The 18270-nt window shown below is 40.2% G+C and overlaps 2 protein-coding genes across 3 annotated transcripts; one reads left to right on the top strand and one right to left on the bottom strand.

Annotated features, from left to right (window-relative positions):
- On the top strand, positions 1 to 10084 carry fastkd3 (FAST kinase domains 3). 2 transcript variants are annotated; one of them, XM_017712419.2, is made up of 7 exons: positions 1 to 113; positions 3550 to 5024; positions 6362 to 6444; positions 6540 to 6714; positions 8457 to 8523; positions 8611 to 8725; positions 9665 to 10084. In XM_017712419.2, the coding sequence occupies exons 2-7, from the start codon at positions 3581 to 3583 to the stop codon at positions 9761 to 9763; spliced, it is 1983 nt and encodes a 660-aa protein (XP_017567908.1). In that variant the 5' UTR covers positions 1 to 113; positions 3550 to 3580; the 3' UTR covers positions 9764 to 10084. The 2 variants fall into 2 exon arrangements, with proteins under 2 accessions (XP_017567908.1, XP_017567906.1); XM_017712417.2 differs by having other exon boundaries at positions 6359 to 6444.
- A 561-nt stretch (positions 10085 to 10645) lies between these two features.
- chmp5b (charged multivesicular body protein 5b) lies at positions 10646 to 16120 on the bottom strand. The gene is made up of 8 exons (XM_017712420.2): positions 15964 to 16120; positions 14811 to 14915; positions 13413 to 13459; positions 13207 to 13300; positions 12508 to 12579; positions 12168 to 12276; positions 11288 to 11403; positions 10646 to 11078 (listed from the first exon to the last, which is right to left on the bottom strand). Exons 1-8 carry the CDS (start codon positions 16030 to 16032, stop codon positions 11028 to 11030), a joined length of 663 nt encoding a protein of 220 aa, XP_017567909.1. The 5' UTR covers positions 16033 to 16120; the 3' UTR covers positions 10646 to 11027.
- Positions 16121 to 18270: the final 2150 nt, after the last annotated feature.

Genomic DNA, 18270 nt, shown 5'->3' with positions numbered 1-18270 from the left:
CTCCACCCAGCGCTGCGCAGCCGAACCAACCCGAGCTCAGAGCTCAGCGCACATGCGCGGTACTCACACAAGATGTCGAGGGAGCACGCCGAGTCACTACGACACAGCCGAAGGTAAGCCGCTGCCTGTCATTTGGTATAATGTGTCCATAAAACATTAAGTTCAAGCAGCTGCGAGTCGAAGCATTTCTGCCCCGCCTGGTTGTTTTTGTGGTTATATCACTTGCCGTTACTGCGCGGGTAGCATGTAGGCGCAAGGACAGAGGAGGCAGTGTGTCTTGGGTTTACATTCGCGTTAGGCCAGTTTGTGCTTTCTCCATACTGCAGCAGTCAGAGTTCAGGTGGCCTGGTGTCTGTTCTTTTTAACATCTTGTACTGAGCGCACACTAATGGCCTGATTTTTAAAGGAGCAGTGAGCAGCTGAGCATTAAAGGACCTGTTTCCTACATTCTCCATTTCTTTTTTCGTCTGAGGTCCTCTAAAACATGTGTGGGTTTGTGTACAGTAAAAAGTCATTATTCGTTTTCACATAGCTATATTCCAGCCTCCCTTTATCCATTTGAATTCAACAGGCTGTTTTGGTTACTTCGTTTTAAGACGCATATGTAAATGATCTCTGCTCTGATTGGCTGCCCTGTATTGTGCCTCATTCAGAAAGATGAAACATTCCTCATAACTTCCCTGTGAATGGGTCGGGCTAAACTGCCGTAGGCTATGTAGGAGAAATCGGTGTTATGTCACCACAACAGTAGTGTGCTAACAGTCTGAAACACCATGTATAATTAGTATAAATGCAAATAAACATACATACTGTAAGAAGTAACAAGAAGTTCCTGTATTCAAAAAAGTAGCTGATATCTTGTGAGCCAGTTTGAACTTTGGTTCCTTAAATGGTTAACTTGATGAAGTAGCCAAACTGACTTGGGTAATAACTACAAATAGTGGGGTTTGGAAATGGTTAAGTGAACGCACTTGTTTCCTCTAGATTTTCTTTCAGGCCGGATGGTTGATCCTTCACAGCTTCCAGTGGTGTTGTGGTATGTGGCGTTATCAAACGCACAGGGGCTGGTGTAGTAAAATACACTATACATGTGAATACACTGTTACACATTCTCTACTCTACTTATTTTCAAGAAGTATGTCATATATACATACACACTGCTCAAAAAATAAAGGGAACACTCAAATAACACATCCTAGATCTGAATGAATTAAGTATTCTCATTGAACACTTTGTTCTGTACAAAGTTGAATGTGCTGACAACAAAATCATACAAAAATCAATGGAAATCAAATTTATTAACCAATGGAGGCCTGGACTTGGAGTCACACACAAAATTGAAGTGGAAAAACACTACAGGCTGATCCAACCTTGCTGTGATGTCCTTAAAACAAGTCAAAATGAGGCTCAGTATTGTGTGTGGCCTCCACGTGCCTGTATGACCTCCCTACAATGCCTGGGCATGCTCCTGATGAGGTGGCGGATGGTCTCCTGAGGGATCTCCTCCCAGACCTGGACTAAAACATCCGCCAACTCCTGGACAGTCTGTGGTGCAACATGGCGTTGGTGGATGGAGCGAGACATGATATCCCAGATGTGCTCAATCGGATTCAGGTCTGGGTAACGGGCGGGCCAGTCAATAGCTTCGATGCCTTCATCTTGCAAGAACTGCTGACACACTCCAGCCACATGAGGACTAGCATTGTCCTGCATTAGGAGGAACCCAGGGCCAACCGCACCAGCATATGGTCTCACAAGGGGTCTGAGGATCTCATCTCGGTACCTAATGGCAGTCAGGCTACCTCTGGCGAGGACATGGACGGCTGTGCGGCCCTCCAAAGAAATGCCACCCCACACCATTACTGACCCACTGCCAAACCGGTCATGCTGAAGGATGTTGCAGGCAGCAGATCGCTCTCCACGGCATCTCCAGACTCTGTCACGTCTGTCACACGTGCTCAGTGTGAACCTGCTTTCATCTGTGAAGAGCACAGGGCGCCAGTGGAGAATTTGCCAATCCTGGTGTTCTCTGGAAAATGCCAAGCATCCTGCATGGTGTTGGGCTGTGAGCACAACCCCATCTGTGGACGTCGGGCCCTCATACCATCCTCATGGAGTCGGTTTCTAACCGTTTGTGCAGACACATGCACATTTGTGGCCTGCTGGAGGTCATTTTGCAGGGCTCTGGCAGTGCTCCTCCTGTTCCTCCTTGCACAAAGGCGGAGGTAGCAGTCCTGCTGCTGGGTTGTTGCCCTCCTATGGCCTCCTCCACGTCTCCTGGTGTAATGGCCTGTTTCCTGGTAGCGCCTCCAGCCTCTGGACACTACGCTGACAGACACAGCAAACCTTCTTGCCACAGCTCGCATTGATGTTCCATCCTGGATGAGCTGCACTACCTGAGCCACTTGTGTGGGTTGTAGAGACCGTCTCATGCTACCATGAGTGTGAAAACACCACTAACATTCAAATGTGACCAAAACATCAGCCAAAAAGCAGAAAGGTACTGAGAAGTGGTCTGTGGTCCCCACCTGCAGAACCACTCCTTTATTGAGTGTGTCTTGCTAATTCCCAATAATTTCCACCTGTTGTCTGTTCCATGTGCACAACAGCTGTGAAATTGATTGTCAATCAGTGTTGCTTCCTAAGTGGACAGTTTGATTTCACAGAAGTTTGATTTACTTGGAGTTATATTGTGTTTAAGTGTTCCCTTTATTTTTTTGAGCAGTGTGTGTGTGTGTGTATGTATGTATGTATGTATGTGTGTGTGTGTGTGTGTGTGTGTGTGTGTGTGTGTGTGTGTGTATATATATATATATATATATATATATATATATATATATATATATATATATATATATATATATATATATATAGCCAATGATATATATATATATATATATATATATCATTGGCTTTCTGGGCGAATTAACACTTACAGTCCAGATAAACAGCTTTTTAAATATAATTTTCTCAGGTGCATTTTACACAGTACTGTATATTCACCTAAGCCTATAGCAGTTTTAGCCCCACCCACTCATGGTGAAGTTGTAAGGAGTGTTTCAGCATTGGCCCATATTTACAAAGTGTCTTAGGGTAGAAGTATTGAAGTAGGATTCTAACTCCTCTCTTATTTACTGTAACTGTAAGGACAAGAACAGATCTTAGATCAGCACTCCTGCTCTGAGAAGCTTTGTGAATTCGGGCCCTGGACTGATCGTTGGCTGTCCTGTGTTGGGCCTCATTTAATCAGGACAAATGTTGTTTACATATATCTGTCATAAATGCACAGTAACAAAAACATCCTGTTTAATTCAAAGGGATTAAAGGAGAAATGTTCATGCAAAAATGAGTTACTACAGTTTCTGATAATTGAAATCATACAGGTGGACCTAAGTGGGGAAAAACTGAAATACAAGTAAGATGTAGGATATTGCCATTTGCTCTGTGTTCTGGCATGTACTCTGCAACAGAAGATTAAGAAATGCTTGGTTATAACAGAGCAATTCCAATTTAATTCATTGTTTGTTTTTTTTTTTGCCTTGATGCCAGGTGAAGGATGGTGTAGCGTCTAGCCTTTTTCATGGCTCTGACGGTCCTGCACAGGGTGCATGTGCTTAAGAAAGTAGCAGTACCCTTTCTCTTCTCTCCAGCCATTTTGAATGCAGGGGAGCATCATGTGTGTATTCCATCCATCTGGACCTCCCCAGTTTGCCATCAGCTCCTCCGTGGCCGTTCCCCCTCTGAACTGGGACGGAGATGGCTGTGCATCACAAGCCGGGAGCCTCTCTTTCTCGTGTCTGGTTCCATCCGTCTGTCTCGTGACCCCTCTGTGGCGGGACGTCCCACGTCTTTGCTGCACCGACTGAGCTCTGATGAGGATCGAGTCTTTAAAGATCGTCTCTCATCCTGCACTTCGTCTAGGCAGGTTCTACGCCTTTTACGCTCTTCTCCACATCTTTCGGGAGCTGCTGCTGCTTCTGTTCTCCATCAGCTGGCTGATTTGGAGCAGAACGGGACCGGGGGACTTCGGGATCCTGATACACTGCTATCTGATGTGGCTTTGAGCGAACTATGCTCAAGGCTGGAGAAGGAATCAGCTGAGCTGGAAGACGAAGCAGTGATACAGGCTCTGCAAGGTTGCACCCGTCTCTACTTGGATCCATGGAGTCACCTAGTGGTCAGATTGGTGTCTGAGAGCCAGGTGAGGTTAGACCGAGGGTGCTTGAGCATTGGAGCGCTGTGCAGCTTAGCAAGAGCACTTTTTGTGCTAGAAGGGCCGAACTGCGCTATGCTAGCACAGGCTATAAGTCAACTCCAGAATAAAGATCCAGCTCACTGGGATACAAGTCAACTGACCGCTGTCTATAGCATGCTAGCTTCCGGTTTGGCTGAAGGAGGCCGCTACCAGGACTTGCTAAACGAAATGAATGCCCGAGCACTTAGCCTAGCGCCAAAAATGGACCCCCTAACGGTCAGTGAAACATTCGGAGCACTAGTTACATTGAGTCAAGCGCAAGCTTTACCACTAGTGATTGCACTGTGCAAACAGGCCGTACGGCATGTCCCGAACTTTGCAGATGCGGAATTAGCCATGGTGCTGTCTGCACTCATGCACTATGGACACAGTGATCATTTTCTCGTCAAAGAGCTCGAACGACATGTGCCAAAGACTGCCTTTACCACTCACCCGGAGACTGTAACCAAGGTGATGCAGTATTTCGGGCGGAGGCGTATTTTCTCACCACCCGTTTTTGATGCAGTTGCTGAAAGCTTTGTGTACAGAGCAGATGAGTACGCCACAGGGCAGGTGTCTCGGCAGATAGCAGCACTCGGAGTGGTGGGATACGTACCTCAGGAGGCAGGGCGACTCTTCAGAAAAGTGGAGTCAGTCCTGAGTGCCCGCTTTTCACAATTCCAACCCAGAGCCTTGCTGGAGCTGCTGCATGCCTGCACCCTGCTGCAGAGGTACCCGCTCAACTTTGTCTCCAAAGTCTTCAGCCCGTACTTTCTACAGCAACTTCAGGGTAAGAGATCAAATATGTAAGTGCAGGTGAGGTGAGCAATATGGCAGAAATGTAATATAATGGTATTATACTACAACAAAGTGATATTTAGTGTTGTTTTGAGGTTTGCTAAATATTTTGGAACCAACACAGATGAAGAAAATCTTGCAATAATTATACTATACTATATATTATAATAACAACAGGATAGAGAATAAAACAATTGGTATAAAAATAATTATTATGAAAATTATAGTTATTAATAATGGTATAAATGGCTAACTCTCTCCATTTTACTGTTTGAAAAATTCCCACCCCCATTAGTTACTTTTGCTGCATCTGTCAAACTTTCAGTTCAGGCTCCATCAGTATCACTTGTACAGACAGACCAAAAAATTCAAGTAAAATTGAGAAGCACACAATGAAATCTGGGAAATTGTTTAGTCATTTAAAGTTAAAGCGGCAAAGGTTCATGTCCAGTAATATGGAGGTTACAGCGACAAAGCCCTATCAGATGAGTAATTCTAAAGCTGATGCTGGAACTAATTAGAGTAAGTTTATCTTTCAGCAAACTTTGATAAAACAATGCAAAGCCTTGGTATACATTGTTTATTTCTATACGTGTTGTTTTACACCACATGTAAGTGCTGCACAGTCCTGTTTAATTTGACTGATTTATGAAGCCAAGTTAAGAAACGCTAACTAGTTAGCTAACTGATCTTAACATTTTTTTTTCTGTAACATTATCATTAGACATCATATTAAAATGATTTTAAGGAAATACAGTAACCTTGGTAACATTAGCTTACTTACTTTAAAGCCATCATAAGTCTGCTTGCTAATAGTCCCGCTGAGCTGTGAGTTTGGTCTATCACAAAGTTTAATCCAAAACTTTTTGAGCTTCAGGAAAAAAGCAAAAACGGCAGCATCCAGATGTGTATGTCGGGTATCATGTAACACTCAATAACACTTTTCTACCGTTTCTTAGCTTATTCAAATCCTGACTAATTTACTTCCATGGCCGTTCTCACAGCAGGCTTGTTTTGAGGACTTCTGTCAAAGCTTTTTCTTTGCTTGGCAAAGGAGGGAACGCTTAGAGTTGATTGTTATTGGCTGAGAGGTGTGTTAGTCATAATTCTGCCGAAGGTCAGCTGGTCTTACTCTCAGTTTTTTAATGAAGTGTGCATTTGATCAGTGTTCTAGGCATTCTGATAGTAGCTGTGATGTGCTCAGGAAAACGGAGTGTGATGTAATTAATCATGAGAATAATAACACTAGGGGAGGGCAGTAAGACCAGTTGAGACAGCTTAGTATTATATCTGTGCAGATGTGTACCCGTTGTTGTTTTCCTTCAGAAGAGAGCAGTGGAATGGATCGTGTCATGCTGGCCCAGCTGACGCAGCTCTACATGACAGTGAAGCTGGAGTGTCCATTCTATGATGTGTGTATTACAGCTTCTTGCTCATTTTAGCTGTCCAGTCATGCAGTGAATTTAATGTTTAATATTAATGTGTGTAAACATGTGCGTGACTACAGGGTCCACGGCTTTTACCCAAGCTGCGTGTGAAGTCGTTCCTGTTTCCAGGACGTTCCCTTGAGACCCCTGTGGACCCTCACCTGTATAACACTGTGAAGACTGGCCTGGTGGATCTACTGGGGGCTCGATCTTACTTTGCCTCCAGAGTCCTTACACCATACTGCTACACACTTGGTAACTTATCCACGTATGCACAAAAACACCTGAAACACACTTGCATATGCTTGATTTAACATGTAAGCAGGGACAAGTTTAGGAGAAACCAATGGGAAACACATAAATAGCACAAAGAAGACAAAAGCATGACTTTTTTTGGTGAACAGAGCTGTTGGGTAATTTATCAAAGCATGACTTGATATAGAAAATAGAAGAATTTAAAAACAAGTGAAAAACATCTATTCATAGTTTCTGTGATTCAATAGACTCCAAAAACTGAAAAGACAATGATAAATATAATAATAATTTTTTATCTATATAGTACTTTTCATGTCGGTGGCAGCTCAAAGTGCTTTACAGACAGGTAATTAAAAAAAAAGTTATACAAGATTAAAAGTGAGCACTGAGCTTGACTGTCTAATAAAAGGTGGAATTAAGTTCTACAGGTTAGAAGCATAATAACTGAATGAGGCCTCTCCATGTTTTCTGTATTTTTCAGAAGGTCAGTATCTCACGTGCTAGAAGATAAGCAGATAGACACTCTGTGATGTAAGCAGGTGCCTTAAGGTCATTTAGTGCCTTAAGAACTAGCAGCAGAACTTTAAAATCTATTCTGAACGATACAGGTAGCCAGTGCAGTTCTTTTAAAACGAGAGTGATTGACTGATCTTGAAAGAGAAGACCACACATTGAATTTCAAAAGTTAAATAGGTAATAAAATGTAATAAGAAATATATTTTCAGAATTACATGAAAAAGAAAACATTTTACATTTGAACTCAGAAGATGAACCACATGAGGCACACACAGTTCAGAGAAACTCAGCAGCTGCCGAAACAATTTAAACAGTGTTCAGTTTAATATGTACTCATTATTTTTGTCTACATCTCACACATATTTTCCATTGAAAAAGTCTGTGCAAGATGCTTGTATGGTTTATTAATTGCCTCTGAACTTATTATTGTCATGTTAAAGTGACGTATGCATTAGTTAGTTGTTAGTAGTTAAGATACGACTTGTGATTTTGTGGTGCAATCAAAATAGGTGAAAGGATAGTCTGATACTAAGGGGTGTTATCTAAGGATTTTGTAAAGAATTAATGCTCAAACTTTAGTGCAAACCTGGTGCAACCCCAGAACACTGGATCTGAAATAAAGTAATGATTGTAATGAAGTTCAACTGTAGAATGTTGGCATTAATTTGTGTTTATTGACATCTATATTGGGTGAACCTTTTTATACACAGTCTTTTAGGGGACCACAACTGTTAATATGCAAAGAATAAATTGACTACTCATTTGTTTCTTGGTCAGCTTTGTGTTGCATAATTAGTTTATGCACATGTATTAGTTTATGTTTATTGTTGCTTTTCAACCTCAGGACCAAATAAGTGGCAGTAAAGTAGGTTATCTTGAGGCTGACAAAACAAATAATAAATCAGACTTGAGGTTTGCTGGCTTCAGATGAGTATTGTTTGCAATGGATTTGCTGCCTGACACAATTGGGATCATTCTTGTTTGTATCCTGATATTGGGTGGGTATGTAAACAAATGGCTGTAATTCCTATATGGTTTCCTAGTGTAGATGTAAATATTATTTAAATAATGCTGGCAAATGAACTATAAACTAGGCGCAATTAAAAAAAATGAAAAAGGCCCATTTCATTTAAACTCAGTGTGCTGTAATACAGAGATAAAAAAAAACTTACTGGATTCTAAACTGCTCTGTAAAGCCATTGTTAACCTTTACTTTTCTCTCCTAGATGTGGAGATAAAGCTAGATGAAGAAGGCTATGTCTTACCTGCAAGCCATGATGAAGTATACAAAAGGTAATATCTTTTAAAAGCATTTGTCTCCATGAATATGCTGAAGCTTACTGGGTCAGTATCTACATTTCTATGTATAAATGTTTTCAGGATTGCTCTGTGTATCGATGGGCCAAAACGCTTTGCTGCTAATGCCAGACAACTTCTGGGCAAGGAAGCTATCAAGCAGCGACACCTACAGATTCTGGGATATGAAGTTGTTCAGGTGAGTGTTTATCTATACAGTTCAGACTTACATATTTGACATCAAAACAGAAGATAATTAAACAAATAAAGTTAAAGAGGAAAAAGCCACAACTGATTGGGCATTTTATAATGTAAATTTTGCAGTGTTTCAAAAGAATGCTGTACTCTGGCCTAGCTCAGCTGGATTTTGTACAGGTCATGTTTTATCTTTGTCTTATTGTACTGTAAAGCAGTAAGTCATGAGAGGAAGCACTTTCCCATGATGTGGAGCAGAATAAAACCACCGACACGCAGCATTGATAGGCTTACTTCTTTTAAAGCCAAAACATTGCACATTAATATAAAGTAATACAATTGTTGGGTTTTGAATGTGCTTCAGTCACATCTTTGGTCCATGTTGCACTCCTACTTCAAACAAACCGCACCAGAGTTCATTTGGAAGCTTATTTGTTGCGCACCAGAGTTTGAATGGCATCATTCTCACTTGTGTGAACACTAACAGTACAATTGCTCTAGGGTTTGTTTTAAATGAACCAAACCTGCCAAGAACACACCCTTAAGGTCAGAGTACACCAAATGGACAAACATGGATAAACACAAATGACTGGTTAGTGTGCCATAGTAGAATAGTCTCTTCGCTTTCACTCTAGTTCATTTGGCTTGTCTGTTCTTATTCTGCACATTCTAAGGACAACTACTAACAGAATATTAGTTGTACTCTGATAAATTGGGATTTTTTTTTCTGACAAGCTATTTGAAGGCTTTAATGAGACTGTGTTGGTTCCTTTTTTAAAGCTTCATTCTGTCCAAGTTACATACCTCCGCATTGTTTTCTTGGGTTCTCTGAATCAAAATCAGATTAGAATGGAGATGTAACAGAATTGGGACTTGGTTAATGATTATAACTAATATAATGCTGTTGCATATCTGTGGTAACAGTTTTTCCCCCTTTTTCTAGATTCCCTATTATGAGTTTGAAAAGCTGAAGGGCAAGGCAGAGACAGTGGAGTACCTACACAAGAAGATTTTTCCTCACAGCTATAGACTCAGCTGGTGATCACCGGTGTTTACCTAAGAGACATGCTAATACCACTCTAATCTTTCTCTCAAACCAAACACATGCAGACCATGACCATTGACTCTTTCTGACAACAAAACAGCCTTAAATATCCACTCCTAGTCAAACACATCCAGAAGATAAACATATCACAGCACAGATTTGAACATTGTTACATAATGATGTTGGTGTCATTCTAGTGTTGCTGTTGTTTATATGAATAAGCCTTGGCTATTTAGTCTCCAATGTGTTTTTTTTGTCAGATGCAAATCTTTGTAAATTATTTAATAATAAAGGAAAGGACGATGATTCTTCAACATACTTTTTGTTTGTACACTAACCAAATAATGGAAGAGTTTATTTATTCAAGTAATGGATAGAGTTCACCAACTTTCTAGCCATCTAATAATGGTATAAATCTGACTTCACAGCAACTGAATTTCAATTATGGTTCTTCATGAAAGCATGCAATGCACCATCAAACCTCGTCCCATTTGAATCAACAATTTGATGATTAAATACCTTGATTTAAATAATGTAATTTTACATTTCAGAACACAGTCAAATGCAAAAGGGTAAACTCCCCCAATCAAATTGTTTTGTTGGTTTTCTAAGTAAAATTACATAAACGTCCTCTACATGGAACAAGGTTAAATGTGGCATTTTATTAGAAAATTTTAATGCACAATTTCTATTTATTTGCTGAATGTAACATTAGACCCACCCTTCTTTTTGACTTTTGATTTTGACTTCTATCAGTTTTGTTTTTAAAGGGCTACGTATGTAGCATGTAGCAAATTATGCCCCATAATGATGAAGAAATACAATAGTTACAATACAAAAGTTAAAATTTTTCAGTATTTAAATCCTATAAACACATCGTCAAATATAGAATAATTTATTTGTTGGTAGTTGGCAACACAGTGTTGCGGTACAAAGTCAGCCAAGTACATCCTTTAGAAAACAAAATAAAGAAACTGTTGACCTGGCCAACAATTAAACAGAACAATCAGACCTAGAGAGTTCAACAGTGAATCCTGATGATTATAGTAGATACATTCCTTCTAGAGCAATAAGAAACACTCTGGGATGAGATTGTGACCAAGAAACTGGCTGTGTTTACAAATAATTTATCTCAACCCCAGAGCTTTTAAGGTAAGCGAGCCGGTTTCATAATAAGGTACGAGGGTAAATGCAAATGTCCCAGTCTGTTGCATGGCAGATATTATGATACATGTGTGTGTGATGCCAAAGTTGTCTCTTCTTATGTAGCTGGAATCTGAGGAAGGCCAAATTCATCCACCAAAACGCCATCCTGTGTGCAAGGGGGGAAAAAACAAACAAAATATATATAAAATGCTACTAATTAGTTGGTTAATTACAGTGCTTTAATAGTGTAAAACAGTCATTTTGTAGTGTCACAACAGAAACCGACTTGGGTAAAGAAGAAAACAATTTTACAAAAAAGATTTCAGGACAATAATGTTGTATTGTTAGTACTAGAAGTTTGGTGTTTGTCTTTACCCGGTTGGTGCCTTTTTCTCCTGGTATTCCTTCTGGAATAGATGGAGCTGTGGAGGCCTCATCTAGGTAAGAGGTGTCATCATCCATAAGGAGCTCATCGCCGAGTGCATCCAGCTCTAATAGACACACAGTCATGCTTAATCACATCCATCATTGGCCTTATGGAACGCAAGGTCATAAACCCATGGATAGATACAATGGTAAGCATACAGAAGCTGAGAAACTGCTACTAATAATAATAATAATGCTAATGGTAAGCCATGTACAAGTATTCTGGGTTGGTTCCATAACTGAGGTGCAATAAAAATTCTTAATTTAGACTTTAAGATCATTTTCAAAACAGAAAGAAAACATACATTTAACCAATAAAGAAATGTGCTATCCCATCTCAGGAACAATCTCACTTTATATTTCTTTGTTGACAGTGGTTTAAATAAGTAACAGATGAAAGCAACAGGGTTGTTTTTTTTTTTTAGCATAGAATTAGCAACTACAAAATGGGGTTAGGTAGCATCCATGCTAATAGCATGATTTTTTTTTTTTTTTTTGCTTCCAGTCTATAATTTGGGTAACGAAATTCAGCTTTTAAATGATCTGGTCAGCCACTCTATCACTGAAAATAAAGAAACTTCCACATACAAATCTTCTGGAAGTCTGGACAAGACAAATCCTTGTAGAATATTTCAGATATTTCATAGGGTTGAGTGTGTTCAGATAACATGAGTAAATGTTGTGGGACACAATAAAATGTACACTTTCATAACGTGTAATAAATGTTTACATACAAATTTGTAAACATAATATCAGTGGGTCATGGCACCACATCTGTGGAATCACCCATACACACACACACACAATACTCTGCACCTTATTTACTGACCTGCTTCCAGGTCATCCTCGTCAATTTCTGGTGTGCCGTAGCTGCGGCTTAGAGCCTCCTGTATCTCATTAGCATCCTCCATCATATCCTCCAATTGGTCTTGTAGATCCTACAGCATCAAACAAATCATTCTTTATTAGCCAAAATTTCTATCAGCAGAGACATATTAGGTCAAATTTTATTTTAAAATGTTTTCCTAATATACATTTGGTCACACGCTGCTTACAATTATATTCTAAACGTCATTAATGGCACATAGACATTCTAAAGGGGAAAAAATCAGATATGAATTATCAAAGTCTAATTTTACCATTTAGTATGGCAGAGGTTTAGTATTTACCTCAATCTGATCAATCTTCACATTCTTGTATGCCTTCTTCATTTCTTTGGCTCCAATTTTCATTGCATCCACCTGTCAAAAAAAAAAAACACAAAGCCTTTTATGTGGCATAACACAGTAAACTGATGTAAATGCATTTGGCAGCTGTTGTTGAGCCTATTACTTTAAAAAAACTCAAGTGACATACTACCTGTTTCTTTCAAAATAAATACTTATGTAACTGCACTGTTTTGTGTGTACTCTCATGTGTGGTGCCAATTTTTTAAATTCCAAAATCACAGAATAATTCACACTCCAGAAAGCAGACATTTAGTATCGGGTCATATTGTGAAACTTTCATATTTGGGTAACCTGGTTCTAAACATATACTAAATCCAGGTTTCCTTTTGTAGTTGTATTTTTAACCTGTCTTTCTTCATAATTTAGCTTGGGACCAATTCCCACCTGCTAGTTAGGTTTCTCCTTATTACATGATGCTACCAAGCTAAGAAGATGGAAGCAAGCAAATGTTTCCTCACAATCTCTTGACAGTAGGGCCATCATTTAGATTATTGGCACATTGTTTGAATTACTTAGATGAAAAATAAAAAGGGAACAGCAACAAAAAGGGAAGATTCGAACCTGTCATTCTTCTAAACACTCGACACATTAGTTTGCAAAACTGATAAATTGCTTTTAGTGAGGGAAATGTGTTCTTACAGTTGTCTTAGTGTCTTTGAGGGTCTGAATTGTGTAGTTGGCCTGCTCCATGTTAAAGGACTGTTGCATCAGCTGATCTCTCTGCCCTTCGTACCTGCAGACACACATATACACATTTTAGTACAATTGTAAAACCAGTAATAAATTGGTCAATTTAACTGCAGCCATACCGGTTTATATGTTTGTTTTTGGTGTAGTGTACTCACATTCTCTTTTGTTTAAGAACTCGCATGGCTTTTTGCTTCACCATGTTCTGTAAAAGATGAATACATAGAAAAGACAAGACAACAGTCAGTACTACCAGCACTCCTGGGGTCTGTCTCACGAAGGAGAACTTCTTGACTGGCCAATTAAGTTTAAGCTTAGTTCAATGATCTAACCCTTGATTTTCTGTCTCATGACCATGGCTTTCTTTTTTTCTTGTAAAATGGGCTACATCTAGCCTGCTCCAGGCAGGTTAAGTTTGGAATTTCAGATCATAATTTTGGACCAATCAGGGCAAGCGTTTGACCAGTCATGGTCAGCTTTCTGGTGGAGGTGAACCCTTCGAATCTTTTTCAAGTCACTTTTTCTTCTTTGAGACATTTGAGGCATCAATCATGTGAAAATATCGCTTCTCATTGCAGAAAACCAATTCATACTACATAGATATAAAAAATACAAAGCCATTTTACGTCCAATAAGCACTAACATGGTGACAGTGGTCACAACTCTGCTTTTTTATACGTAGAAATGCTTTACTTTCTTCATTTACATTTACAGCATTTAGCAGACGCTCTTATCCAGAGCGACTTACAAGAAGTGCTTTGTCTGTCTAGAGAAAGTATCTTTGCTAGTTACCAATAGGATAGGGAAAAAGACAGTCCTGAGCTCAGATACTGCTAGAAACAAAAGTCACTGTAGATACCCCAAAAAAAGGTACAGAGTTGAACACACAACTCTGTGCCCTACAATACAATACAATAAACTACAATACACAGTGCATTCAACAATAAAGTAAACTACAATAGGCAGTGCAATACAATAAAATATAAGTGCTATACATATTTACATATAGATATGGCACAATCCCACTTTTTGCTTTCCAGTACTGATAATAAAATCTTGAGCTTAGGCTGAAACTGAGCCAATATTTCTTCTTTAAAACCTACAAAGATTTAAAGGTTATTGTTAATTGTATGTACCTAAGATGATAATCTAAAAGTAGGCTTTACTGCTCACACTAAAAGACTATGATTTGCATAGCCAGCAACATGACATAATGCAGTGTGAATCTGTGCTATTTTGGAACAGATGTGTTACATTACAGGTTTGCATTCATTTTTTCCTTCCATATCTAATCCTGCATGTTCTGCTGATGTTGGTCCGATAAGGATGCCTGCTATCAGATCATTGCCATCTCTGTTTACCTGGTCTGATTTCTTTTTCTTATTTCTGTAATGTAAAGTAAGAATGACACAACTGGCTGTTGCCATAAACATCATGCTTTCATGTGCACAAGGATTAATCATAGTTTGAACATGTAAACAGGCTGAGATGAGAAGAAGGGTCTCAGGTGGACTCTCAGGGGCAATAATGCTACATGTTTTCTGCCTGTGCTTTACCTTCGAGGGTCCATCTCTCATTTTTTTCATCTGCTCTTTGTATTTCATCAGCTCAGCATCAAGTCTGGCTATTTTCTTATCGATGGACTCTGCTCGTGAATCAACCTAGATTTCAAAAAAGGCAGAGGAGACAGAAAGGTAGAATGAGAGACTACATGTGAAACAGGAAAACAGGATCCACACACAACAATGAAACGTCACTGTGTTTCATTAGATCATGCAGAGAACGTGTGTGACCGGTTTAGTCACACGCCCTTTCTCCCTAAAGAGACACTATGACACAGTCCACCATCATGCAAGAAACACATTGTTTAACATACCAGTGGTTAAGACACAGCGGGTCCTTGTCCCACAACTTTGTTTTTGTTAATGTACTTTAGCACATGACAAACCATATAGCGAACTGAATTGCTGATACATCCCTCCGTCTCTTCCGAGGGTCTCTCATTTCCAAGTTTTGATGGGAAAAAATTAAATAAGATGCTACAGCTAGATTTAATGCATAATGTCTGAGGGTGGAAGAATGAAGACATGCTATATACAATTTTATGAGTCAGTACACATTTTGTACTGTGTAATATCGAAGATCGAATCAAAGCTTGGCTTCAGAACCGACCTTGAAAATATGCACACTGTTCCACCCTTAAGCCACCTAAATGTACTGCGTGCACTGTATATACGGATTGACATCTCTGTTCTCTGTTCTCTGAAATCTCTGATTTCCACTGAACGAGAAATTGTATTTTCTTTTTCCACACCACATGACACAGCAAACATTCGTCGTTTCTAGATGATCTAGTTAACCTGGTTAGTATGAGGCAGAAAGGCTGAAATACTGCCCAGTCAGTAACGTCATATGGGTTAAGCTAATAGGCTAAACAACAAAGCCAGTCTGTTTACTAGCTAAGCAAGCTACAGTATCACTTTAACAGACATGTAGAGTGACCATCAGCAGCAGGAACCTCTAACAATAACCTCACATCAGACAACTTTCACTTCTGCCGACGGCAATGTTACAGTAGCTATCTCTGGAAACGCGTTAACACCAGTCTATTGTGTGGGAGAGCGAACCAGACCAGCCGCGCTAACAAGTCAGACTTTACGGCTCGTCTTCCTGGACAGCTGTGAAAAAGTTTGAAAAACAACCTCTTACCGTTCCTATACAGTCCGTAAGGTTGGGAGGGGGTCCTTTGGGTTTGCCTCTGCCGAAAATGCGGTTCATTTTGACCCCGTTTTACTCTGAACCGACAACAACACTTGCTAGCTAAATAAAAACACCCGGAAGCCACCCCAGCCTGACGTCACACCACGGACACACGTGAAAGTGAGTCACACCGACAGCCAATAGGAGCGCAGATGTACAGACGGACACATACGCTCACAAAAAAGAGTGAAAAAGGTGAAACACAGAGCAGAGAGTGCACTAGAGAAAGGGCACTAGAGCACCTGTAGGTTTAATTAGTGTTACAGCCATACCTGCTGAGCTATATGACTAATGAAAAGCCTGTTGAGAGCTGATGAACATGCCTCATTCTGTTTTTTAAGTCATATAAGTAGTCGAGATCATCGAGGACAAACGTTTTTCCTGCATAATGATACATTTCATTGTATTTTTTTATAGGAAATGCCATTTGATCAATGTATGCCATTTGATGTATGTATATTTCCATTGTTGTCGCTCCTCAGTTTTTTGACATGAATTGAGCATCTCCTTATATCCTTTACATTGTGTGAAATGAATGGAACAGAAGTACAAAACAAAAAACAAAACTGAACAAAATGACTTGCAAAAAGTCTGATTATATTTTGGAGATACAAGGTTTTGTTCCAACTGCAGTGATCCTGTCATACTGATTCCCACCTACGTTTGTGACAGGAGAAAATTTAACGAACAAATAAGCTGTTTTGCCGGCTTAAAGATGTGTACATGTGTTGCTTGTGTTGTTCTGTCGGGTAGTTGGTGCAGTGTTGTTGCCTGACATGAAGGAGAGTTGAATGGTTGGAAGTAATCTGCCTGCTATCTTAGCCGTTTTAGTAGCGCTGAGTGGCAGTTCTCCCCTGCTGTGCTCAATAAAAAGCATTTGCTTAAAGCAATATATTTTCTGCATTTTATTCTCTGCTGACACTCTGGCGTCAGAAGTGGGATAGTAACCCACTAACCCTAACTGTAAGCCTAACCAAAATAAATCGTGGAGAACACTGAGCCCTCTGAAGACTGTGGGAAAAAAAGCAGCAAGTTGAGGAACATAAGCAGAGCCCGGCAGGACGATAATAATTGTATAACCCAATACTGATCAACATTAAACTTTAAGAATACCAAATTAGATTTTTTCTGATTTGAAATGAACATAACTTATAGCCTGTTTAATGTATAGGTCCGTTTTTATTGGGTTGTGGAATCATCTGAAGACATACAGCAGAACACCTTTCAAACTTCTGTGAACTTGGATGGTCTTGGTTCCTCATGTAAGAAGTGGAGAATCAACCTAAAAAAAGACAAGTCTCAGTCAAACACCTTATTAAATATATTCCAGTCTGTACTGGATCATGATCTGGTCCACTAGTAAAATAATAGTAACAAGGGTCTTACCCCACAGGTGGCACGAGGATGCTTGGATGACAGCGCAGCATGGTGGCCTGGCGGTGTTGGCCACGGCACTCCAGGGACACTCTGAGCTGGCGGCAGAGCTGAGTGTGATGGTTTGGCCAGTATATCCGGTGTTTGAGAAGGCAGGAGGAGGAGCTACAGTGGATTAGCTAAGACAGCACATGCAGCTTGCTGCACAGGCTGGTCTTCAAGCTGTCTCAAGGAGTATCATGCATGGGAAGAAGGACGCAGCACTCAGTCTCTCTGCTGCAGCTCACTGAGAGAGGACTGGGTTACGCATGGCTGTGGGGCCATGTCCATTTACCGGTGTGGGTGCAGCGTATCTCTGAGTGGGCTCAAGCTCTGAGAGATCAATGGGATGGCTAACCTTGAAGGGGAGGCTATGGGGCTATAACAATGTAGCGACCCACTGCGGCCTCGTGCTGCCATGAAACAGGGGAGGCATGGTCATGCAGTGTGTCTACCATCAAGGAGAGTTGTATGGTTAGATGTGACCTGCCTGCTTCTCGGCTGTTTCAGTAGCACTGAGTGGTGGTTCTCCCCGGCTGCTGTGTTCAAGAAAAGAGCATTTGCTCAAAGCACTATGTTCTCCACGTGCCACGAAATTATTTTGAATTACATCGGGTTTTGTTTAAAACTGTGTGTGTTCATTGTTTAGTGTGTTTTGAGCTGTTGGCTGTTCTTCTTTTGACTTTTCAAACACTCATATTTCCTCCTCTGGGGTTCATAACAGTTGGTTTGGGGCTGTGAGCTCTAATTCATCTTCAGCAGCTCTTCAAGTTCTCTATCAAATTCCTCATAAGAATCTTGTTTAATCAATGTTTTGGTTTTGGAAATGAACTTTGGAGCAGG

This window comes from Pygocentrus nattereri, chromosome 2, assembly GCF_015220715.1.
Source record: "Pygocentrus nattereri isolate fPygNat1 chromosome 2, fPygNat1.pri, whole genome shotgun sequence".
Classification (NCBI taxonomy): domain Eukaryota; kingdom Metazoa; phylum Chordata; class Actinopteri; order Characiformes; family Serrasalmidae; genus Pygocentrus; species Pygocentrus nattereri.
The sequence above is the reverse complement of the archived record's forward strand: the minus strand, read 5'-3'. Positions and strand labels throughout refer to the sequence as shown.

Bases quoted from the DNA above. Each gene is read 5' to 3' on its own strand.
- fastkd3 (XM_017712417.2), top strand. From the start codon at position 3,581: ATGGCTCTGACGGTCCTGCACAGGGTGCATGTGCTTAAGAAAGTAGCA. The intron at 6,715-8,456 runs GTAACTTATCCA...TTTCTCTCCTAG, and splicing joins ACCATACTGCTACACACTTG to ATGTGGAGATAAAGCTAGAT. The intron at 8,726-9,664 runs GTGAGTGTTTAT...CCCTTTTTCTAG, and splicing joins TGGGATATGAAGTTGTTCAG to ATTCCCTATTATGAGTTTGA.
- chmp5b (XM_017712420.2), bottom strand. From the start codon at position 16,032: ATGAACCGCATTTTCGGCAGAGGCAAACCCAAAGGACCCCCTCCCAAC. The intron at 12,580-13,206 runs GTAAGAACACAT...TTTTTTTGACAG, and splicing joins TCAAAGACACTAAGACAACT to GTGGATGCAATGAAAATTGG. The intron at 11,404-12,167 runs GTCAGTAAATAA...TGTGTCTATTAG, and splicing joins CGAGGATGACCTGGAAGCAG to AGCTGGATGCACTCGGCGAT.